Source organism: Typopeltis vanoorti, chromosome 10 (assembly GCF_054136105.1).
Source record: "Typopeltis vanoorti isolate ZY-2024b chromosome 10, IOZ_Tvanoo_1.0, whole genome shotgun sequence".
Classification (NCBI taxonomy): domain Eukaryota; kingdom Metazoa; phylum Arthropoda; class Arachnida; order Uropygi; family Thelyphonidae; genus Typopeltis; species Typopeltis vanoorti.
Window position 1 is genome coordinate 110,869,888 of NC_143558.1, and position 27,036 is coordinate 110,896,923.

General features: G+C 36.4%; 1 protein-coding gene across 2 annotated transcripts in view; it reads right to left on the reverse strand.

The window, feature by feature from the left end:
• Nucleotides 1–27,036, reverse strand: part of LOC150102691 (condensin-2 complex subunit G2-like) — a 401,754-nt gene that overhangs the window by 109,931 nt on the left and 264,787 nt on the right. For both annotated transcript variants that reach the window (XM_090398912.1, XM_090398911.1), the window contains one exon: nt 16,141–16,317. In XM_090398912.1, the coding sequence (XP_090255038.1) occupies nt 16,141–16,317 (177 nt within the window). The remainder of the gene's footprint in view (nt 1–16,140; nt 16,318–27,036) is intronic.

Genomic DNA, 27,036 nt, shown 5'->3' on the forward strand with positions numbered 1-27,036 from the left:
CTCCCATTCTGTTTAAGTGACCATATCACATGAGATTAGCTCTGCTAACACATTCCTGGATGTTGAAAACGTCAAGTTCTTTCCTAATATCCTCGTTTTTAATATAATATTGCCATTGATGCCATCTGTTCACGCTTCTAATCTTTCTCAGGACTCTCATATCTGCAGTCTCTGGTCTTTGGTCAAGTGTTTTACTTCTGACCCAGCTCTCAGATCCATAAGTTAAAACTGGTTTGAACACTGTCTTGTATACAGCTAATTTAGTGTTCTGACTAATTTCTCTCTTATTCCATATGAATTTATTCAACTGATTTCCCACCATACCAGCTTTGCTGATTCTGTTGTCTATTTCTATATTTAATTTACCATCTTCAGTAAAAATTGTGCCTAAATAGCTGAAATGTTTTACTTGTTCCACAGGTTCTCCATTCACAACACAGTTGACATTTTCAATGATTCTACCTATTTTCATTATCTTCGTCTTTTTATTGCTGACCTTCATACCATATCTATTACAACAGCTATTCAATTTAGTCAGAGAATCTTGCAGACTTGTAGCAAATTTATTTAGAAGTATAACATCGTCTGCATAAAGCAAACAGCTGACATTAACATCTCCAATTTTGATATCATGTTTAATACCATTTTCCTTCATAATGTGATCCATATAGATAATGAATAACAGAGGGGATAATGTACATCCTTGTCTCACACCAGATTTAACATTAAACCATCTTCCTGTACTTCCTTCAATTCTAACTGCTGACTTACAACTCAAATAAAGACTAAGTATTGCTTGATATAATGCCCCATTGACACCATATAACTGCAGCGTATTGAATAGTTTCTCTCTTGGCACCTTGTCATATGCCTTTTCCAAATCGACAAAACTTAAATACAGATCTTTGTTATATTCCCATGCTTTCTCGACTATTTGTCGCAAAGTGAATCTGATCCTGACAGCCTCTATTTGGCCTGTCAAATAGAGTGAAGAACCAGCTTGTTCTTCACCAAGCTTTTCTTCCACAATTCTTCTCAACCGTTTCTCAAGTATACTTGCATAGATCTTGCCAGGAACACTCAGTAGGGAAATATCTCTGTAATTCTCACATGCAGTTTTATTTCCCTTTTTATATATGGGTACTATGAGAGCTCTACTCCAATCATCGGGAATTCGTCCCTCTGTCCAGGCTTTCTGAACTATGCAGTGCAGCCACTGTAAGACTCTTATACCACCATACTTCAGCATTTCTGATCGAATATCATCTACTCCTGCTGCCTTTCCACATTTCAAGCCTTTGATGGCTCTTTCTACTTCAAGTATGGTTATGTATTCCTGACTGCATGCCTGGTCAGTGTTTTTTACCACTGTGCTGTCATCACTGCTTGTTTCATTTAGCAGTTTTTCAAAGTAATTACTCCATACTTCAAGGATATCTTTTTCTCCCGTTTTCATGTCACCTTTATCATCTCTAACTCCTTTTACAGCACTCTTTCCTCCATTCCTAAGCTTCTTCAACAACCTCCAGAATATTTTGCCACCTTCTTTATATTTATTTTCTATATTCTTGCCAAAGTCCTCCCATGACATTTGTTTAGCTAGTTTTACACAGTGTTTAGAATTCTTGCATTTGTCACTATATTCTCTAAGAGCACAAGCTGACAGGAACTTTTGATATACTTTCTTCTTTTCCTTCACTGCCTCTTTAACTTCCTGTGTCCACCAGGGAGTTCTGATTTTTTTATCCTTACAGACAACCTCACCACATGACTCTCTGGCAGAATCAATCAATGTTTTCTTCAGAGTTTGCCACTGAATCTCCAAGGTTTGATTCCTGTTCTCAAACTCTTTCCTTTTTTTTTTTTCAATAATCTTTGTGAATTTTAGTCTACAGTTCACATCTGAGAGCTGCTCAACTTTTATTCGCTTTTAAACTTTCTTACATGTTATTCTTTTCAATATGAAATTCAATTTTATCTTGCTCAAGACTAAATAGTGATCACTTCCAATTTCAAATCCTCTGTACACTCTGGTGTCCTGCACCAGGGAGAAAACATCACTATCAACAATAACATAGTCAATGAGACTTTTCTTATTCCTAGCCTCTTCTCCCCATGTGAATTTGTGCACATTTTTATGTTGGAACATGGTGTTAGTAATAACAGTCCATGTCCTGAGCAGAAATCCAACAGATATTTGCCATTATTATTAGCTTTGCTCTTTTCTCCAAATTTTCCCAAAATATTTTTGTATGTCTCACAGTCATTTCTTACTCTGCTATTTAGATCCCCAACAAGGACCAACTTTTCCTTTTTCATTGTGTCAGTTGCTTATTCTGAAGCTTCAAAAAATTCCTCCACTTCTACCTTAGTAGAACCTTCTGTGGGACTATAGGCACAAATAAGTCTCATTGTCCAGTTCCCCATTCTCATATTTGCCCACATTACTCTACTTGAGACTGATTGCCATTCAGGAAGATTAGCCTCGTATTTTGTGTTGAATACTATGGCTACTCCTTCTTTTCCTTGATTGTCATTGCCTGAATATAACATTTTGTATTTATTGCTCAGAAAGATCTCACCAGTTTTGGTCTTTTTTGTTTCAGTCACCCCTATTATGTCGATCTGGTACTTATCTAATTCCTCGGCTAGCTCCATTTCTTTGCCATTCAGGCTTCTTACGTTGATAGTACCGATCTTTAACTCTGGTGATGTTGAGTTGGGGTTTGTTTTCAGATTTGTTCCAGTAGCTGACTTTTCGCTGTTTGCCCTGGTTCCCCGGCGAAAAAAACAGGGGCCTTGTTTAACCGGGCGACGTGCCAGCCGGCATGAAATTTTGTCACGTTGTACTATCATTTTTTATTTTGGTTTAACCAATAAGAATACAATTTGGTCGGCTAAATCCCAAATTGCCAGCCCATCCTTGTTCGTTCAGTATCCAAGTAGATACCCAACAGGGTGCACCACGAGAAGGTGAGGATTGGACATTAGGTCAGAAGCCCTGGTCGGTTCTCCACATTCCTTTAAAGGCTATGTGGAGGTCTCCTCTCAGTTATACAGCTTTGACCCTTAAGCACTCCGAGTGCTTAAGGGTCAACCACAACACGAGTAGATGATATTCAACCACAGCACATCACTCAATAATGCTAAACTACAAAAGAAATATTTTATCATTATTTAGAAATAATGCTAAACTACTTTCAAAGTTCACGGTCTCATCAGACTTTTTCACAAGCATATTTTTAATAGGAACAGCAGCAAGATGTTTCTTAGTTTCGCTATGCTTTACAAGCTGACAATATTTAGCAGCTATATCACATGTGCAAAACTTAGTTTCCTTTTGTAGCGTCACCAGGAACTTCATACAACCACTTACTAAATATTCCTATTTGAAACCACTCCCTCCAAAATTTTTGCTTGTATGCTTTATTTTTCTCTTTGCTCATTTTTAAAAAAGGGTATACAACTCTTTACTGCAACAAATTACGATCAGTCTTTGAAAACTTCCCACTCACTATTGTAACTACCAACCAGAACACTGTGCAAAGACTAATTTGTAGCTGTGTTATCAACTTTAAGGCAACAAAATGGCAGCCACATGACTGACTGACATCATGCATTTGAAATGTGTACGATGCTCGTACCAAATGTATAATACAATTCCTTATCAAATGCGAACATCTGGAAAACTTTTAAAACAACTTCTTTAACAGTAAGCTATAAAAACAACTAAAAAGAGCTGAAACTAGTTCCGAAGGAGCTAGATTTGGAGCTAGGTGATAGATTAAAATTTTTGGAGCTAGGAAAGAAAAAAAGAGCTAGATCTAGCTCCAAAAGAGCTAAATTGGCAACACTGCCCACATACAATAAGGGACATAACATTGAACGTAGAAATTACAGAGGAATTTCCTCACTGAGTGTTTCTATAAGATTTATGCAAGTACACTTGAGAAGAAGCTAAGAATAGTTGTGAAGGGAAGATTAAAGAACAACCATCAGGATTCAGCCCAAGTAGGAGTATATTTTCACTTTAAGACAAACAGTTGAGAAATCATTGAAATATAACAAGGATCTGTTTTTAAGTATTGTAGATCTGAAGAAGGCATATCATTACATGGAGCCAGGAGAAAAGCTGGTCAAAATGTTACAATAGGAAACTATTGTAACATTTTGTAAATAGTGTAACATTTATTGTAACATGGTGTAAATAGGAAACTGTCTCACAATAGTCTATATGGGAGGTGTAAATCAGCAGTTAGAATTTGAAGAAGATACAGGAAGATGGTTTGATGTTAAATCAGGTGTGTGACAAGGGTGCACATTATCTCCGCTGTTATTCATCTATACAGATCACATAATGAAGGAAATCAGAATTAAACCTAGTACCAAAATGGAGATGTCAATTTCAGTTCTCTGCCTTATGTAGATGATATTATACTCCTATAAAAATCCAGTACAAGTATGCAGGATTCCCTAACTAAACTGAATAACTGCAATACTAAATTTGGTATGAAAATCAGCAAAAATCAGCCTTATGTAGATGATGTTATACTCCTATAAAAATCCAGTACAAGTCTGCAGGATTCCCTAACTAAACTGACTGATTTAATAAATTTGGTATGAAATCAGCAATAAAAAGGCAAAGAATGAAAATAAGTAGAAACAGTAAAGACATTAACTGCATCTTGAATGAAGAATCTATAGAATAAGTAAAACATTTCAGCTATTTAGGCATAATTTTTAGTAAAGATGGTAAATTATTATTATTATTATTGTTCCGGGAAACTCCAAGGAGTTGACAGACTCATCGAGGGAGGCCCTAACATCATGTCAAGAACAACTATTCAACATTCACACAGTATCTATCATATCTTGCCTTGAACTCATTCACGGTCGTAGCACCGGCAACAGACTCTGGAAGCTTATTCCACTCATTTACCACTCTCCAAGTAAAGAACCTAGCTCTAACACCCTTGTCAACCACGCTCTTGCCCAGCTTCCATGCATGGCCCCTAGTCCTCCCACCACCAGTCATATTTTCAAAAATATCTTCTGGATCGATCTTATAAAAACCCTTCAGTAATTTGAATGTCTCAATCATATCACCCCTCCTTCGCCTATCGTCCAATTTCTGCAACCCACAAATCTTCAACCTATTCTCATAAGGTTCATTCCACAGACCTGCTATCATCTTGGTCACTCGTCTCTGGACCCTCTCCACTTTCTCCCCATCACGAAGAAACCCTGGTGCCCATAGCTGGGCACAGAAGTCCAGATGGGGTCTTATCAAGGCTCGATACAGAGGAACAACAACTTGTTCGTCTCTGCATGTTAAAGTATTTTTCAGAAGCCAAGTGATTTGGTGAGCTGTTTTAGTTACTTTTGCAATGTGCCCCCTAAACTTCAACTCCCTATCCACCAACACTCCCAAATCCCTAGCCTCATCAATCTCCTGGAGTATGGTTCCACCAATGCAATATACTGCTGCTATTCTTTTCACCCCAAAGTGCATAACCTTACACTTTGCCACATTAAATTGACATCCATTTTTCCTAGCTCAGTCCTCCAAACTATCCAAATCATCCTGTAAAATTTTGACATCCTGTGTACTCATAATTGCTCTACCCAACTTTGCATCATCAGCAAACAAGTGTACACTTCCTCTCAGATCCTTTCCAATAACATTGATGAACAAATTGAAAAGCAGTGGTCCAAGAACAGAGCCCTGTGGCACTCCACTAGTCACAAGACGTCTTTTAGACTCCACTCCCGAATAAACCACTCTTTGATATCTCTCCTTCAACCACCCTCTTATCCATCTCACCAACCCTATATCTATACTCATCTGCTCCAGTTTACTGATTAGGGTTCCATGTCGTATCCTATCAAAGGACTTGGCAAGGTCCAGTAGTATCATTGTAAACCCATTACCCCTATCCAGTTCAGCCGTCACTGTGTTATAAAACGTGAGCAAGTTACTGAGGCATGATCTACCCTTCACAAAACCATGTTGTCCCCCATACAATATCCCATTTTCATCTATCCAATCCTGTATTCTTTTCTTGACTAATTTCTCTAAGACCTTGACAATGATTCCTGATATGATAATCCGTCGGTAATTTACAACAGCAGTCTTGGAACCACCTTTATGCAGTGGAACTATTTTCCCCTCTTTCCACCCGCTCAGGACTAACCCAGACCCGAGACTCAAATTAAACAAAATGGTCAAGGGTACTGACAATTCTTTAGCTGCTTCTCGTACAACACGAGCTGGTATACCATCCAATCCCACAGATGTATTGACATTGAGGTTATGCAATAGACTACTCACCTCCACTTCATTAACCACAATTCCCGTATAATCTACTGGTTTATTCGTTTCTGCAATGTCACCACCTGGATGATATACTTTTGCGAAGTGCTCACTCAGTAACTCAACTATCTCAACTGATTCAGTTACCTCCCTACCATCGGCATTCTTTAAAATCAATCTGCCATGTACATTTTTCCTTTTACTTGCTACATATCTAAAAAACTGTTTAGGATTCTCTTTAGCCTGCATTGCCAATGTTTTTCGTAATCCTTTTTTGCTTTTCTTACCACACTCGTCACCCTTCTGGCATGCACTTTATACCGTTCTTTTTTTGCAACTCAAGCTTAATGGTGTTATTCATCCATTTAACCCCTACTTGATTTATTATTCGGACTCTAGGTATACAGTCAGCCATTGCTTCATGCAAGCACTTCTTAACTACCTCCCATGCACTATCAACTTCTAGTCCTTGCAGTTGTACATGCCATGGCACTGAACCAATCAAACTCCTAAGCTTGTCATACTTTCCAGCCCGATAATTCCACATGTACCCTGTCTTAATTGAAAATTCTACACCTTTAGCCACCTCCCAAGTTAAGACACTATGATCACTCTCACCGATTGGTGGCAATGTGGTCATATTTGTTACAGCCAAATCCTCAGATGTAATTACTAGGTCAAGCACTCTCTGACCCCTAGTATTTTCCATTACATGCTGTCGCAGATAGTTATCCCTTAATAACAGCATAAAATCCAGTTCCTTCCTCCCGTGTGTCCTCTCCTCACTCCAATCAATGCGACCATAGTTGAAATCTCCCATAATAATCACCCTCCTTCCACCCATTTCTTCTATTTGCTTGTGCATACTGTCACCACCATCTTTTCCATCACCTGGTCTATAGCAGCACCCAATTGTATATTTAGTTCTGCTAGCCACAATCTCACACCAAATGGCCTCAAATGTGCTCTTTTCTCTATCCTGCAATTCAACTTCTATTCTCCTTGGCTGGAGCTCATCAGCTATCATCAACAATACTCCTCCCCCCATTTTATTCTCTCTGTCATTCCTGAACACACTATACCCATCACATTCAATCCCACTAGTTATATCATCTACAGTCAGCCATGTTTCACTAATACCTATAACCTGTGGTCTGGAAGTGCAAACTATGGCCAAAAACTCTTCCTTCTTGTTCCTAATACTCCTAGTATTAGTGTACATGAATTTAAGACCCCCATTAGCCCCAACCCTACCTTGATGCCTTATATTAACTATCCCACTCAGATTTGTTGTCCTTATTTGCTCTGGCATATTATATTCATTCTTACATTCAACTGCCTCCATAAGGACTGTATCTCTACTCCCCCCCCCCCCTTAACAAATCTAGTTTCCCTGAATTTGCATATCCACTACATTCAGCAACACTTTCTCAAGTCTTCTTACACCGTAACCATTCAAATGCAAGCCATCCATCTTATATAGATCCTTTCGCCCATCAAACTCACTCCACACCACTCGTCATACATAACCCACGCATAAAGTCATTCGCAATTATAGCCCTCCTTTTAAACATTTCACTGTCATACCGTGGCAAAAGACTAATCATTCTAACTCTCTCACTCTTTTCTTTTGCTACCTCAAACAATTCATTCAGGTCTTCTATCATTTCCATTTTATCTGCTTTCAAATCATTCGTACCTGCCACAACAATCATTTCTTTCACCCTTTCCTTTTGCTCTCTAATAGACTCAGTTACGTCCTTTATGGTCGCACCAAGTTGGTACGATTTTGTCAAATCCTCTACTAACACACCTCGTACTAACGAGTCTCCATACAGCACTCTATCCTTCATTTTGTTCATGTTCACATTCATACGTCTATTTTTCCTGTCATACCTTTTATTATTGGTTGGTTCATTCAGTCTACTTTTGTTCATGCACTCTAGCTGCTGTTTTGCTCTTTCTATCGCACTATTCAACAACGCGATCTCACTCAATGCATCTATCTCATCTTTTTTGTTCTCTGAGAAACCATTTATACTATCCTTTACACTTTCTACATTCACACTCTCACAATTTTCATGTACAACCTTGCCGTTTCTTGTCATATCGCTATTTCCTTCATTCTGAATGCTGACAAAAATATCACACTCACGATCCGAAATACGCTTCAATTCCTCATTCTACCTACATTTTCTACACACATTCAATCCTTTATTATCATCTAACCACACTCCGACCGCACTCCACAAAGCGTACATTTCACAGCTAGTACACTGACTCATTTCTTTTATGCTACCGTTCTTTGATAACGATGGCGAACCTTCGTTACTGGCCGCCATTTTCCTTCGCACAGGTGCCATACTTATTAACAACGTGTTTTGTCAAATTATACGTTATAACACACCAAAAATAGACGCACTAGAATACGCAAGGCAAACAAAACAAAACTACACAATATTAAGTAATTTGTATCGATAACTGAAAATGATACTTATCTTATCTGGAGCTTGCACGAACACTACACATTACGAATTCATCTAGCGGCGACTTTGTTTGATATATTACAAAGAATAAATATACCTAATATTTTACTACATGCAATATTGAATACATATAAAGATAATGAAATAAAAATAAAAATAAATGAAAAATTAAATATGGAAATGGACAACAGAATTAGTAAAGCTATGGTTGTAGCTAAATAAATTTATAGCAAATAAGAGAGAACTTAGTCAAAACACTAAAATAACTGTATACAAGATGATGTTCAAAACAATTTTAATGGAAAAGTCATTAAAAATACATATCAGGACCATTCAGGAATATTTGAGTGAATGGGAAAGTGGTATTAAATCAAATTTGATTATGTTGATCTTAGCTCTTTATTTTATACGGATGATGTTATACTTCTGAATAAATCCAGTACAAGTAGTGCAAGATTCCCTGACTAAATTGAATAACTGTTATAATAAATTTGGTATGAAAATCAGCAATAAAAAGACAAAGACATTGAAAATAAGCAGAAATATTGAAAACATCAACTCTATCCTGAATGGTGAATCTATAGATCAAGTAAAACATTTCAGCTATTTAGGCACAATTTTTAGTGAAGATAAAAATTAAATAAGAAATAGACAACAGAATTAGTAAATCTGATATGGTAGGAAGTCAGCTGAATTATTTATAAGGAATAAGAAAGAAATTAGTCAAAACACTAAATCAGCTGTATACAAGACAGTGTTCAAACCAATTTTAAACTTATGGATCTGAAAGGTGGGTTAGAAATAAAACACTTGATCAAAGACATGAGACCACAGATATGAGTTCTGAGAAAGTTAATGGAGTGAAAACATGGCATCAATGGCAATATCACATTAAAAATGAGGATATTAGGAAAGAATTTGCCATTGTTAGCATACAGGAATGTGTTAGTAGATCTACTTTCAAGTGGTATAGTCACTTAAACAGAATGGGAGAGGGAAGATTAGCAAATAAGTGGTCTTCCTCTTGGTCTTTTCCCTGCCAACCTGGCAGGAAAAAGCCCAAGATATAGATGATTGATATAAAAAGTGCCTTAGAAGATAGAAATATAAGATGTGATAATATTGTCAGGTAACAGATTAATTTGGAGGAAAATTGTTAATCAGAAGTTAGTAATGGTGTAATTTTTTCATGTAGTAATATCGTAATTATCCAGTACACCCCCCCCCCCCGAGGGTACATATCAAGAATTTGATAATGATGATGATGAATTTATAATTTCATCTATCTCCATACAGGAATAAAAGGAAGTACTTGCTATCCATACTCTGCAGATCATATATACTTGATGTAAATATAATGGCATGATCACTGTGTAACATCTGACCAGAATCAGATTCTTCTTTCATTGTTGAACAAGAATATGAGAAACAGAAAATGAACATAAAACATTTACCAAGAGTCTAACTTCAAGTGGAAAACTGTTACATGCAACTTCTGACATGATCTTTCTAACTTTATATGCACATCACACTATTAACAAATATGTTTAAGGTTTTTATGCTTGTGAAGGGGAAATCAAAGACAGGAAATTAATCCAACAGTCCAAGACTAACTCAGTACTGAGGGAGGGATGGTGAAAACAGTGGTTGAAACATATACCGATAATCATTACTCAAATTTGTTTTAATCTTCTTCACTACCTCTTTATGATGCCCATTAGCAGAAATTGGTTCTTCAATCATGTATAAAAAAACTCCTGTGGTCTAAAACCAAAATTTGGAGATTTTTCAAAATAAAGAATTAAGATGAATGGTGTCATCTTAATCGAGCGAAGTTAACATCCACAAGTAAAGTTAACTGAGTGAAGTTAACATCCACAAAGTGCATGATTTCATCAAAGAAACCCGAAATCGTCAGTGAGATTGATTGAAGATGAACTGAGAATTTCAAAATCAACTGTGCACAACATTTTGACTGAGAGTTTGGGCCTTCGTATGAATTTGTGATTTTTTCCCCACAAGTTGACCGACGGTCAAAAAATGTATCAAATTGAACACTACAAGGACATCATTAAAACCGTCATAAGGACTCAAACTTCCTAAACAATCGTTACTGGCGATGAAAAGTGGTGTTTTGAGTAGGAGCCCGAAACTAAGCGCCAGAGTGCTGAAGAGGGGCATATAAAAAAAGTCGCTTGGAGAAGTCAAAAGTAAAGACAATGCTGGTTTGTTTCTATGATTCCAAAGGCATTATCTACAAAGAATTCATTCCGCCTGGCCAAACAGTCAGTGGTGAGTTTTATCTCGAAGTTTTGAAGTGACTGATGGCGAGAATTCGTTGCATATGGCATGAATATCGTGATGAAGGCAGCTGGTCACTTTTGCACGATAATGCACCATCTCATCGTTCAAACATTGTGAGACAGTTTTTGAGCAAAAACCAAGTTTGTGTGTTGGATCACTCGCCGTATTCACCTGATTTAGCACCTTGTGACTTCTTTCTCTTCCCCCAACTTCATTTACCGATGAAAGGAAAGAGATAGCGAAACACAAATGGAAAGCAACTCATTGATTATACAATATATAATAATTTAAAAATAATGAATACATTTTACAAACATAAAAATATACATAAATATACATGGTGTACAAGAGGACAAAAATTAATAATACTCTATAGCAAATGAAAAAGCACAAACCTCTTCCTAGACGTTAAAGTTAGAAGAGGGCTAGAAATTGACACGAATCGCTATTTGGGGGAAGGCAAAACTAAGATTTTCACCAAACTGGCTACAAAAAAATAAACTAAAGAAACAAAATCTAATTACAAAGTAAGACTACTAAATGATTAAAGTATAACAAATTTTATACCAACAGAGGATTAATAACTACTTAGAAAAAATACAAGAAAATGAAGACAGTGAGAAAGAATGGAATAATATAAAAGAAATTATCACATCAGCAGCATATGAAAGTCTAGGAACACACAAAAAATATCATAAAAATAAAAAATGACATATATGGGACAATGAAATAAAAGCAATAACTGAAAATAAAAAGCTGGCTTTTAAAAGATGGTTAAGTAGCAAAAAACAAGAAAATGAAATTGAATATAAAAAAAAGATGAGCAATAGCCAAAAGAGAAACCAGAAAGAGACACAGAGAAAGCTGGGAAAAATTTGCATCATATCTAGAAAATGACATATACAAAATAAGACCCAGTGTGTACAAAATAGTAAAACACGTGAATGCAAATATAAAAGAAACTGCAAATATAAACTGTGAAATTTATATTTGCAGTTTGCATTTTTGTTTGAAATTTATATTTGATGTAAAAGAATTCTTGGATTACTTTACAGATATTTGGACAGATAATACTGGCATCAGAAATATTTACACCAGAAACTTACAAAATACCTTAAATGATATTATTATTATTATTTAGGCCTCCATGGAGTCAAAAGACTCATCATGGGAGGTCCTTCCTAAGAAACATGAAGTCAATCAAGACTCATCGAGGGGAAGTCCCCCCCCCAAGAAACACAAAGTCTATCATACCACTCCTTAACCGTTCTCGCTCTTACCACTCCATCAGGCAATGCATTCCACGGTTCAACCACTCTCCATGCAAAGAAACCACTCCTCACCCTCTTGCTCACAGTTTCCTTTTGTAACTTCCAGGGATGGCCTCTTGTCATCACTCCTTCCCGCTGTTCAACCAAGCGAAAGAACTCCCCAGTGTCAACCCTGTAACCACCTCTCAACAGTTTAAAAGTCTCAATCACATCACCTCTCCTTCTCCTATCCACCAAACTCTGCAGTCCACATTCCCTCAGCCAATCCTCATAACCAAAATTGTACAGTCCTGAAACCATCTTTGTCATCCGTCTTTGTACCCTTTTCCACAGTTAATTTATCCCCTTCAAATCCTGGGGACCAAATCTGAGAACAATAGTCTAAGTGTGGTCTGATCAGAGACTTATACAACGGAATGATAACCCTTTTATCTCTGCAGGTCAGTGTCCTTCTCATAATTGCAGCAATCCTCTGTGTTACCTTCACCACCTTTGCAATATGTGCCCTAAATTTCAGGTTTCTATCAATCATCAACCCCAGATCTCGTCTCCCCTACTTCCTCCAGTATAACTCCTCCCATAGAGTATGCAGCATCCTATCGATGTTTCCCAAACCTCAAGACCTTATATTTTGCTGCACTAAACCAACACCCCCATTCATTTGCCCATCTATCTAGCTTATTCAAATCCTCTTGCAGGGCTGCCGCATCTGCACTATTACTAATAATCCTTCCCAGCTTCGCATCATCCGCAAACAACTGAATATCCCCTTACAATGTCATTGATATAAAGGTTAAACAATATAGGTCCTAGTACTGAGCCCTGTGGGACCCCACTTGTAACCCTCTGCCTCTTTGAAACTGCTCCACCATACACAACTCTCTGATATCTATCAGACAGCCAATCCTGAATCCAGTTGATCAATCTGACATTCAGACCCATGTGCTGCAACTTAAATATCCGCTTATCGTGTGGCACCCTGTCAAATGCCTTCGCTAAGTCTAAGAAAATTGCAGTATATGCCTTTCCCTCATCTAATGTTCTTGTAACTTTATTATAAAAGGCTAGCATATTGCTAAAACAAGAGCGCCCTTTCACAAATCCATGTCGACTCTCACAGATAACATTACCCTCATCTGTCCAATGCTGTATACGGTCCCTCACTACTTTCTCCAAGATCTTAACAACTACTGATGACACACAAACTGGCCTATAATTAGACACTTCCAGTCTGTTACCACCCTTATGCAATGGCACTATCTTACCTTCCTTCCATTCCCTGGGCACTTTTCCCGCAGCCAGACTTTCATTGAAAAGCCAGGTAAAAGGCATTGTCAGTTCCCTAGCACATAACAATGAAAGAATTGAAGGACAACCTAAATAAAATAAAAAATGGCAAACAGCAGGAGAAGATGGGATAAACTCCGAACTGTATAAATTTGCTGGAAAAAAAATCCACAAATCCATGTCGACTCTCACAGATAACATTACCCTCATCTGTCCAATGCTGTATACGGTCCCTCACTACTTTCTCCAAGATCTTAACAACTACTGATGACACACAAACTGGCCTATAATTAGACACTTCCAGTCTGTTACCACCCTTATGCAATGGCACTATCTTACCTTCCTTCCATTCCCTGGGCACTTTTCCCGCAGCCAGACTTTCATTGAAAAGCCAGGTAAAAGGCATTGTCAGTTCCCTAGCACATAACAATGAAAGAATTGAAGGACAACCTAAATAAAATAAAAAATGGCAAACAGCAGGAGAAGATGGGATAAACTCCGAACTGTATAAATTTGCTGGAAAAAAATTTCATCAAAGATTACTAAAACTTTTAAATAAAATATATACAAATGGAAAAATACCAATAGAATGGAATACAAGCATAGTAATACCTATATTTAAAAAAGGGGATAAAACAAAACCTGCTAACTACAGAGGCATTAGTTTATTGAATACATGCTACAAAATATATAGCATAATACTTAATGAAAAATATACAGTGAAAAAATATTATTAGAATGTCAAAATGGATTAAAAAAGGATGCTCTACAATGGATTAAGCTTTCTTTTTAAAACTACTTATAGAAAAAAGAAGAGAATTTAATTTGGAAACACATCTTCTGTTTAGATTATGAAAAAGCATTTGACAAAGTGAAAAGATATATACTGTTTGATATATTACAAAGAATAAATATACCTAATATTTTACTACATGCAATATTGAATACATATAAAGATAATGAAATAAAAATAAAAATAAATGAAAAGTTGTCTGAAAAACAATCTATAAACCAAAGCGTAAGACAGGGATGCCCTCTGTCTCCAACACTTTTCAATATTTACATTAATGAAATATTAATACAGTGGAACACCTTAAACAATCAGGGTATAGAAATTTCCCGGAATAGCAAAATAAATATGCTATTATTTGCAGATGATCAGGTAATAATATCAGATAAGGAAGACAATTTACAAAGAGCAATATATGATTTAAACATTATAGCAGAACAGTTTGGAATGAAAATTTCCATAGATAAAACTAAAACAATGGCATTTTGTAGACAAACTCCAGTTAGAAGCAAAATAGTTATTAATAATAAAATAATAGAACAGATAAATACTTTCAGTTATCTTGGATGTGAAATATCATATGAAGGAGAAAAAGACATAAAATTAAAAACTTCAAAATGTTTACTGATTATAGGCCTGATAAATAGAACACTCAACCCAAATATAGTACAAAAAGAAACACACTTGAAAATATACAATACTTTAGCAGTGCTGACATTATTATATGGCAGTGAAATTTGGTCAATAAACAAACAAGATAAACAAAGAATAAAAACAAGTGAAATGAGATTTATGAGAACTGCAAAATATACATTATTAGATCAAAAAAAAGGAACAAAGACATATTAAAAGAACTAAAAACAAAATCAATAGAAGAAAAACTAAACAATTATAAACAAAAATGGATTGAACATGTAAACTGAATGGCCAACACCTGATACCCAAATCAAATACTAAAATATAAGCCAATTGGAAAGAGAAGGCAGGGTAGACCTCAAAAAAGTATATTGGATGGATAATGAGACTGGAATAGACCAATATGGTCCATATTCGTAATCAGTGTTATGATATGATGATGATGATGAGGAGGAAAGAGATACGACACCATTGAAAACGTTCAAGCGGCAGTAACCACGACCCTCAACAGTATCCTAAAAACTGATATAAAAAACTCATTTTGCGAATTAATTGACCATGCCAAATGCTGTATTGAAGCTGAGGGAGAGTATATTGATTGAAATAAATGATTTGAATAATTATAATTGGCCTGTGTTTTATTTTCTATCAAAAGCTCGGTTTCTTTTTGGACAGAGGGTGTAGTACAAATACTATTCTAGAGGAAATTCAATAGTAAGACTCCACTGTAACCAACTATTCCTTTAGTCCCTAAGACTTCATTATAGTAAACAGCTGAGCTACATATAAACATGAAATCAAACTTATTACAACTGAAATTAAAAGTTTATTAGGATACCAGATTTTTAAATATAGCAATATCTCGATTATCTGATTCTCAAATACAAAATCTATAGTTAACTGTTCCTTGGATAGGTTAGCATATCATCTAATTATTACTGAAACAGCATTATCTAGCAGCATATTTGGTTAATTAGCCAGCAAATCCATTTCTGAATATAACCAGATAACTGAAAGATTACTGTAGTTTTAGATTTAAAATTATGTAAGGACCTTAACAATATCTAAAGCCAGTTCTTTTTTGGTTTGAGAATATATCTGCTGATACACTTTGAATGACTCTTCCTTTATTTCTTCACTACTTGTATTTAGTGTGGGAATGAACAGTCTCGCTGCCCAACTGAAAAGATCTGAAAGAAGTTTCTTTGCACTGCAAATGGAGGGATCAAGCTATAAATAAAAAATGGACAGTATTAGTAATATTATCCATTATCTATCTGTATATATTATTATTATAAAAACTTTATTATGATGACCTGAAAATTATGTGACATTTTCTTAAAAGCATAATAATAATAAAGCATACAGCAAGTGACAAGATATCCAGCTATTCAATAGCATTTTATACTGAATTGTTATTGCTTCATGGCTTATGCTACAAATCATTTGTCACACATCAGATGAGCCAGCTACTTGAAGTTTGAGTGATCACTTAACAGAAATGAACAATTTGTAGATGGTGCTGGATATTGATAAGTGGCTTCTTCTGCAAACAAACAGGATAATACATCAATTACTGTGTACTTATAGTACATTTATGAGACATTAATATGTCTCATAAATATTGACATATTAATTTACATTAATATGAGATGTATTTGTAATCAGTAGTGATAATCAGATAATGAGATCCAAACAATTAAAATGAACTACTGCATTAGTTATTTATAATTAACTAATACAACTAATGTTAATATAAAATAACATAATTTAATTTCTTATCAAGTATAATATATACTGTATTAGTTAAGTATTCTAATCTGGTATTTAAGCTTAGCTTATGTGCTGGTTTAAATTCATTATAATGTTTGATGGAATGAGTGTGGCACAGAGGAACAATAAAATATGTTTATTAGATTCTTAGTTTATTAGAAAAGTGTTGTTTTGAGTTCACAAAAGAACTCAAAACAACAAGTGGAAGAAAATAGACTAAAAGCACAAAGTCCTATGATAGGTACCCTATATGGGTGCTGTTGGGCAGAAGGCCTGAACATGAAAGATTAGGTTAGGTTAGTAATGGGTGGGAAGTTTAACACATCCATATGTATTAAGATTAGGCTGGTTTAACAGATCTCACAAACAAACAAACAAAAAAAAAAAAAAAAAAAAAAATCAGAACTTCAAAACTAGTACATATAAAAAAGTGAGCCTGTCAACTTTGTGACACAGAGGAAACAAACTGGACTCTTTTTTTTTTAATGTATTAGTTTTGAAGTTCTGATAACATCTGCTGTATGTAATTTTTTTTCCTAATCTTTTTATAAACGTCTTTTATTCCTGTTGATGTAAGCTGACGAGTTACAAAACTTGTCAGATTATAGCATTTATTTCAATAAACCTGTTTCATGTTTAGAAATATGTGGTCTGAATAAATGAAGAATTAAATAATGTTTTTAATCCTTTCCCAGTGCTGTTTTACTCCATTTAGTCTCCAACACTGGTTAAAATTATAATGAAAATATTTTATTTTTGGACTGAGTGTTTATTTCAAATAGCAATATGTACTAACATCCAAATACTGGTTATTTGGTTAAATGGTTAAAACAATTAATGCTATAAGGCTGGTATATATTATGTTTTGGATGAAAAACCTTGCCTTCTCCCTATGATATTAACCCAATTTTACTCAAAATGCTGTAAAGTTCCTCACACACCAGATGGAATTCACGCCACTTTTTCACATTAGGGACAAATGGTGTAATGCTCTTACAAATAGTACTGGATAAACTACTGAACAACTATTGGGTTGGCAAATAAGTTTGTTCGGTTTATGCGTTAGTACAAGTTTACACTGCTTCGCATGTCACCATTGTTGCACTACCGCACAATGCTATTGCCAGTTGAAAGGCGACATTTCACATAACCTTTCAGTGAATTTTTGTTTGGCCTACTTCAGTTGCATATGTGTAACATATTTTTAGAAATGGAAGGAAATAATGTACATTACTGGCATATTTTGCTTTTTTATTTCAAAAAGCAAACAAGCTGTGGAGGCCCATAAAAATATGCAGCATATATGGGGATGGTGCCTTAACAGAACGTATATGCCAAAAGTGGTTTGCCAAATTCCATTCTGGAGATTTCAACCTTAGTGATGTGCCTTTCGCCAGTTGCCTGACCGAGGTTGATTCAAGTGTTATGAAGGATATCGTCGACAAAAATCCATCACAAATAGTGCAATACTGAACATATCCTATGCAAGCGATGAAAACCATTTGCACAAGCTGGGATATGTTTAAAAACTCAATGTTTGGGTGCCACATAAATTGACTTGAAGCCAATATGACTGCTCGCATATCCATCTGTGATTCGCTGCAACATCACCAAGAAAATGACCCATTTTTGAAGTGGATGATTACGGGAGATGAAAAATGGGTCGTGTACAATAACGTGGTACATAAAAGATCATGGGAGCAAGAGCAAACTGCAGCAATCAGCCTTGAAAGGAGGACCGCACCCAAAGAAGATCATGCTCTCTGTGTGGTGGGATTATAAATGTCCACTATGAGGTGTTACCGTCAGGCAGAACAATTTATTCAACTCTCTATTACTCACAGTTAATGCGACTGGCCCGTGCAATTAGCACAACACGTCCTGAATTGGCAAATCGGAAAGGAGTTGTCTTTCATCACGACAATGCCAGACCCACACATCGTTAACAACGCAGAGTAAATTGTTACATCTTGGCTGGGATGTTTTGCCGCATTCTCCGTATTCACCAGACCTGGCACCTTCCGATTACCACTTATTCCGATCATTGCAGAATTCTCTGAATGGGAAAACCTTCTCTAATGAGGAGGCTGTCAAAAGACACCTGGATCAGTTTTTCGCCAGTAAACCTCAGGAGTTTTATGAACATGGCATAATGAAGTTGGTGGACAGACGACAAGAGGTCATTGATAAAGAACTTCAATATATAACTGACTCGTATGTATTATATATATTAAATAAAATGTTTTTCATTCCACTATGAAAAACCTAACGAACTTATTTGCCAACCCAATAATTTTTAATTTACTGTATATGTAATTGTCCCTTTGAATATATTTAGAAAGAGGCTTATTCTATAATTAATCACACCAAACAATCTAGACATTAGTTGCACTATAACATACAGCTTAAGGATAAGCACAGTAGGGTTGTGTTTATATTTTTCCAGCTATCCTGACCACTCTCATGTGCAGAAATGTTTTAAATGAGGTAGACAGTGATGGAAAATATTCAAGAGAAATGTATTTGGGGTGTGTGTGTGTGTGTGTATATATATATATATATATATATATATATATCAAGAGTTGAGGTTAAAAAGCACCAGAAATCTAAAACATGGAGCAGATGATATCCGACCAGTTAACTAAAACGAATAACTGCTATGATAAATATGATATAAAATTGGCAATAAAAAGATAAAAACTGTGAAAACAGGCAGAAACATGAAAAACATCAACTATATAAATCTCAATGGATAATGTATAAATCAAGTAAAATATTTAAGCTATTCAGGCACAGGTTTTAGTAAAAATGGTAAATTAAATATGGAAATAGATAACAGCATAAGCAAGGCTGGTGTAGAGGGAACTCAGTTGAATAAATTAGTAAAAGCTCTAAAACTAGCAGTATACAGCTGTTTGCAAGCAAATTTTAACTTATGGATCAGAGAGCTAGGCTAGAAATAAAACAGTCAATATGAAAGTTCTAAGAAAAACTAGAGGAGTGAGCATCAACAGTAGAATCCTATTAAAAAAGGAACCTGGCACCATTAGTTCAGGTATGTGTGACCAAAAATAAGTGGCACAATCACTTAAACAGAATGGGGCAGGAAAGATTAGTAAAATAAGTATTTGATACTAGGATGCAAGAAAAAACTCAGAGGAAACCCAAGATTTGCATGGATTGATGCAGTTGCATAGCCCTTTAGAAGACCAAAATGTAAGATCTAACAATGTTGAAAAGATGATAAATACACATTAATTCAGAAGTAAATTTTTAACAGAAAGCTATTAATAATATAAACAAAATTATGCAGTACTATAACAGTATCCAGAGCTTGGTAGTTTTTTTAAACTTTAACATCAGTTTTTTTTCAATGAAGTCCTTTGGTTGGAAAGATCTAGGTTCAAATCGCATCTATGATACCAAAAGCCTTTACAGCTTTTCCATTAAAGGTGAGTTGGCTGATTGCATAAAGAGGTGGAGAGTTTTTTTCCTTCAAGGAAATTAGATTTTTCATCCCTCAAAACAGGCAAACCAACACTATGAACACACATATCTGGAGGCATAAAAATACTGCCCTTAAGGGATGCAGAAGGAATGGCATACTGGCTGCAGTAAAATGCCGTGATCCCAAATCAGGAGGCTCTACCCATTCTAGGAAATGGAAGCGGTGAAATGGAATAATAATATCCTCTACACCCTATGAGGATACATATCAAGAACTGATGATGCTGATATTATATCCTTAACACATCAACATCTACTGTGAGAACATTATGAACAGAATTGCTATGTGGCAGTAATGAGACCAGTAGCCATCCAACAATGATTAAACATGTCATGCACCTTACACAATAAAGTAAGCTATCTAGCTTCCTATTATCATTATGATCCTCCATTAATTTATATATCCAATAGTTTTTAGGTAAGTCCCACATTATATATCAGGAATGACTACATGATCTGAAAGTTGAACATTTAGGCTGAATGAAAAGCAAGGGATTGGAGTACTTTGCAAAACTGACTACAGGCAATCCAACTATCTGTTCTATATCTTTTTTATACTGTTCGGTATTATTTTTAATTGGCAAGTAGGTTTCAGGCAACATGTGACAAACTTCTCCAATCATCAGAGATTACTTTTATAGTTACAATATGTACACATAGTGGATATCTTAAGAAAGATTATCATTCATTTAGGATGTATTCCTTTAATTTCAATACTAAATAAATAAATAAATAAAAGCAAAGTTATTTGAAGTAATATCATATTGATTAATCACAGAGTGACATAACAGGGTATAGCTGTATTTAAGTTAAAATTGGCTAATATTATGTAGTCAGTTACATCAAGTGAAAGAAGATAATAGTACTGTAAAATATCGCGAAAAAATATTTTTTTTAGAGAATTTTCGCTAAATATTTTACGATATTTTTTGTCTGAAATTATAAGAAAAAAAAAAAGTACTTAGTTGTAATAATATAAAAATGTAAAAGTATAAATTGCTGTTAATATGCACCTGCACTTTAGACTTCTCGTAGACAGGCTTATATGTTGGTTATGCATTATTGAATCACTTAAGGAATTGAACAACATAGATATGAATATAAATTAAATTACACTTTAATAAATATTTCCGATATTTCGGCAATGTCATGTTGCCATCTTCAAAAGGAACTTACAAAAAAAGGCACGTGCATGTAGGCACTGGAACACAATAACTGAGAATGAACAGATGAAGCTATTGTTCTCCTAAAAGTCCTGATGGTGCCCTCTAGCAGGCTAAGTAGGTGTTCTTGGCCGTTTGGCTGAAGGTTTGCTGATGTAAGCCTCCCAAATTTGGGGCATTTGCATACAACCAAATTTGTTGAGGTTTGGAGAGTTTCTTAAGGCTGAGGCTGATTCCATAAATAGTCTTTCGAATTTGTATTTGCTACAGTGTATTACTGTAGCTTTCTTTCACCGTATTCTGTGGCGTGTATCCAGAGCATGGTCTGCAAGACCAGAATGGCTGTATTTGTGAAAACGGATGTAGTCCTTGTGTTCAGAAATTCTGATATTTGCTGTCCTGCCTGTTTGGCCAAAGTAAGACAGTTTACAGCTGCAAGGGACCTGGTATACACCAGGTAGGTCTAGGGGAAGTGATTGGTCTTTAGTGGAGCAGATAAGTGATGCCAATTTTCTGTATGGCCTGTAAAAGGAGGTCAGGTCATGTTTTTTTAAGATTTTGGTAATTTTTTCCGAGGTGCTTCGGATGTAGGGAATGGTGATGGATTTAGAGTAATCCTTGTTGTGGAGGGGGGGGGGGGACTGTGGTTTGTAGGTTTTAATATTTTTTGGATTTTTTTTTGGGGGGGGTAGCCATTGGCTGAGAAAGTGTTGAGGATGTGATTTAGTTCAGTGTTTAGGGCCATGTCGTTAGAACAGATTAGTTTAGCCCTGTTTTATAGTGTTTTCACCACTGCATATTGTTGTGGGAAGATGGGATTGTTGGTGAATGTACCTGCCTGTATGGGTGGGTTTTCTATAAACTGAGAAAACCAAGGTTCCATCAGGCTGGCAGGCGACTAGTGTGTCTAGGAAAGGGAGGCTGTTGTTTTCTTCTTTTTCCAGGGTGAACTTGATTATGGGGTGTTGGTTGTTTAAATGTGTTAAGAAGGAGAGGAGTGTTTAGCCATGTGGCCAAATAGCGATCACATCAACAACATAGCAAAGCCATATGGTTGGTTTTTGTGGGGCAGAGGCTAAAGCTTTTTCTTCAAAGAACTCCATAAAGAAATTGGCCAAGGGTGGGAAGAGTGATGAACCCATGGCTGTTCCCTCTATTTGTTTGGAAAATTTTCCCTGCCAAACGAAATAGCCTGAGTTCATTGTTGAACTGAAATAGGGCTGAGATATCAGGAGAAAATTTAGCTTGGGTTAGCTCTAAAGTTTCCTTCAGTGGGACATTTGTGAATAAGGAGGAGACGTCGAAGCTGACCATTATGTCAGTATGTTGGAGTATAAGGTTTTCTATGCTGGTTTTGAAGTGAGCTGAGTTTTTTGTGTGATGGTGGGTTGCCAGTATAATGTGTGAGCTCTTTGGTCAAATGTTTAGCTAATTTGTATGTGGGGGAATCAATGCCATCCACTATGGGATGTAATGGCACATTTTCTTTATGTATTTTTGGGAGTCCGTAAATATGGGGGGGGGGGTATAGAGTTAAACAGCTTTAATCGGTTGGTAACATCTACAGGCCAAGAAGTGACTTTCTTAAGAAGCCGCTGAAGTTTTCTAATTTGTGAGTTGGTGGGATTGTATTCGATATGGAGGTAAGTAGCCCCATCTAATAGAGGAGCATTAAGCTTACTTTTGTAGTCCTTTTAGTTAAATACTACAGTTGCATTTCCCTTATCTGCTTTGGTGATAACCAATTCTTTATTATTCCTCATTTCCTGAAGAGCTTTATATTCCTTGTTGGATATGCTGGTTTTTGGTGGTCTTGCTTTGGAGAGGACACAAGCTACATCCAGTCTTACACTGTTGGCGATTTGATGCGGAAGGTGGCGGATTCCGCGTTTGATCTGGATCATAATATCCACACTAGGTATTTTTCTGGGAGCAATGGTGAAGTTGTGGCCACCTGAAAGCAAGTTGAGTGCTTCAGGGTGACTGAAGACAGGTTGATTACGGTGTTGGTAGGAAGTTTTGGATTGACAGTAGAGTTCTTAATTTTTCAAATTCTTTGTCTGCAGTGCTACACGAGACGTCATGTAAAATTGACGAAAACTTGTGATTTAAAGTGCATGAAAGCTCTTCTTCGAAGGCACGAATAGCTTTGTTAATGTCCAGTAAGAGAAACCATGGCGGTGATTTGTTCGCAAAGCAACGCGTAGCTGGCACGGTTATATATACAGAGAGTTTTTTGCGAAACAAAACGGTGCTTGAATTTTACACAGTTCGGGATTACCTGATTATCCCGGCAGCGTTTTAGGAAAGTTAGACGATTTAATTTTCTATACAACTTCAACTTCATTTTACCTATTGGCGAGCCTTCCGTGCGATAGATTCTCTGTGGATGATGTTAATTCTCGTAGTCAGGCTTATACGTTGGTTATGCATTATTAAATCACTTAAGGAATTGAACAACGTAGATACGAATATAAATTAAATTACACTTTAATAAATATTTCCGATATTCGCTTGGCAGGGAAAATTCTACAAAGAAATAGAGGGGACAGCCATGGGTTCACTACTCTTCCCACCCTTGGCCAATTTCTTTATGGAGACCTTTGAAGAAAAAGCCTGAGCCTCTGCCCCACAAAAACCAACCATATGGCTTCGCTACATTGATGACGTGTTCGCTATTTGGCCACATGGCTCTGAAACACTCCTCTCCTTCTTAACACACTTAAACAACCAACATCCCCAGAATCAAGTTCACCCTGGAAAAAGAAGAAAACAACAGCCTCCCTTTCCTAGACACACTAGTCACCTGCCAGCCTGATGGAACCTTGGTTTTTCTCAGTTTACAGAAAACCCACCCATACAGGCAGATACATTCACCAACAATTCCAACCCCCCCCCCCTCACAACAATATGGAGCGGTGAAAACACTATAAAACAGGGCTAAGCTAATCTGTTCTAACGACATGGCCCTAAACACTGAACTAAATCACATCCTCAACACTTTCTCAGCCAATGGCTACCCCCCCCCCAAAAAAAATCCAAAAAATATTAAAACCTACAAACCACAGTCCCCCCCCCCCCCTCCACAACAAGGATTACTCTAAATCCATCACCATTCCCTACATCCGAAGCACCTCGGAAAAAATTACCAAAATCTTAAAAAAACATGAGACCTCCTTTTACAGGCCATACAGAAAATTGGCATCACTTATCTGCTCCACTAAAGACCAATCACTTCCCCTTGCAGCTGTAAACTGTCTTACTTTGGCCAAACAGGCAGGACAGCAAATATCAGAATTTCTGAACACAAGGACTACATCCGTTTTCACAAATACAGCCATTCTGGTCTTGCAGACCATGCTCTGGATACACGCCACAGAATACGGTGAAAGAAAGCTACAGTAATACACTGTAGCAAATACAAATTCGAAAGACTATTTATGGAATCAGCCTCAGCCTTAAGAAACTCTCCAAACCTCAACAAATTTGGTTGTATGCAAATGCCCCAAATTTGGGAGGCTTACATCAGCAGACCTTCAGCCAAACGGCCAAGAACACCTACTTAGCCAGCTAGAGGGCACCATCAGGACTTTTAGTCCTGATGGTGCCCTTTAGGTAAAGTTTAAACAGGTAAAGTTTAGCAAGTAGCAATTTTTTGCAATTTGAAATTGAATTTATATGAATTGTGATACTACTGACATAAGAATGGATGACAAGGAGTTTTTTAGGACTGTAAATCCTCACCTTGTAATTCCATTGTTCTCTGGGGATGAAAATGATGACATTCATTCCTATTTTGGTTTTGTAGAGGAATTAAGAAAAATTTGGAGGTGGACGTACTTTCAGTTACTGATTCTCCTAAGAAACAAACTGGTTGGTAAAGCAAAGATCTTTTTAAATGTTTCCCCTATTCTCAGAGACACATTAGAGTATTCGAAGTTTAAGGATACTTTAATATCCCAGTATTCCAAATTGAGGAACGTAATCCCCTATCTTTGGAAGTTACAGAAATGTGGGCAAGGAAACAAAGAAAGTGTTACAGACTTCTATAATAGGTTGCTAACTCTTGCAAGTAGTCTGAGTGTTTCTGAGGAGGATAAGCCACATTTAGATTGGGCAATCTTTCATCAATTTCAATTAGGATTAAGGGAAGAACTAAAAGAAACAACATATAAAAGGAAAATAAAGAACTTGGAAGAGTGTTACCTTGCAGTCAGAGACAGAGAGGAGAGGTTTGGTGATATACATCCCGCCTCAATCCCCAAACAAGTACACTCAATTAAACAAGTAGGTGATTCCACCTATAACTCAAAAAAGGTTCTTGATATGCTGAAAGAAAAGTCCCCAAGAGAAGTGGAAGGAAAGGACATAGACCTAAAGAATAAGGCTCATATTAATGTTGTGGATGAAGAGAAATTAACCACCAAACCTAAGTTAACCGATTCCTTTGAAATGGAGTCAGTAGGATTGTTAATTAAGCATGAAATAGAGAGGTTACATCAGCCAGTAATTGAGCGACTAGATGCCATCATCAAGGAATTAGGCGAGCTCAAAATGATGCCCCCCCCCCAAATTTATTCCATGTCAGGAAAGGGGGGGATAGTGCAAGAGAAAGGCAGAAGAAAGCCACCTAAATGTTGCAACTGTAACAAGGTAGAACATTTGGCTAATACCTGCTTTATGAGGAGAAATTCACCCCCCTAAAGGAATGAGACATGAATCAAATGTCATGCTTAATAAGAAAAGTTCTCAAGATGATCAGAGAAAACCAAAGAATTACATCAGAAAGAGACCTGATAGTTCTCTGACAGTTATTCAAGGGTTGGTAGGAGGGATACCTTGTAATATCCTACTGGATACTGGGTCCCACGTCTCAGCTATAACTGGGTTGTTCTTCAAGAGAGTAAGAGTACCCATATCACAAATGACATGATAGAGCTGAAAAAGTCAATCAAGCTAACAGGCATCTCAAAAACTGATATATGTACTTAGAGAAAGATAAAAGTAGGCATTAAGCTACCAGAGTTTAATTTGAATGTTTCCCAAGAATTGTTTATTCTTCCAAAATCCTCTTGTCCGAGTGTTCAAATTATTTTGGGATTAAATTTTCTGCAGAAGTGAAACTTTTTCTGTGATTTCCGTAAAAGGAATGTTTCCCTAATGGGAGTTGAACGCGCAAATGGTGGCAGTAATCCTAGGTCTCAGGCAGAAAAGGTTGACAAAGGAATCAAGCCAATAAATAAAGGCAGGGATATTATGAATTGACAAAGAAAGAAAGATAAAGACAAGTGCCAACTTGACCCAAATGACTCTTCTGGTATTCCCGTAGTGAGCTGAAGTCTCGAAAAGGGAATAGTTACTGAATCATATGCCATTTCCAGTGTCGCACTGGCTGACCCTGTTAAAAGGGAAGACAGTAACATAGGCAAGCTAAGCAGTGTTGAGACTATAGGAAGAGTCATATATATAAACCTCCTCATCGCCAACCTGGGGTAAACCCCGTATT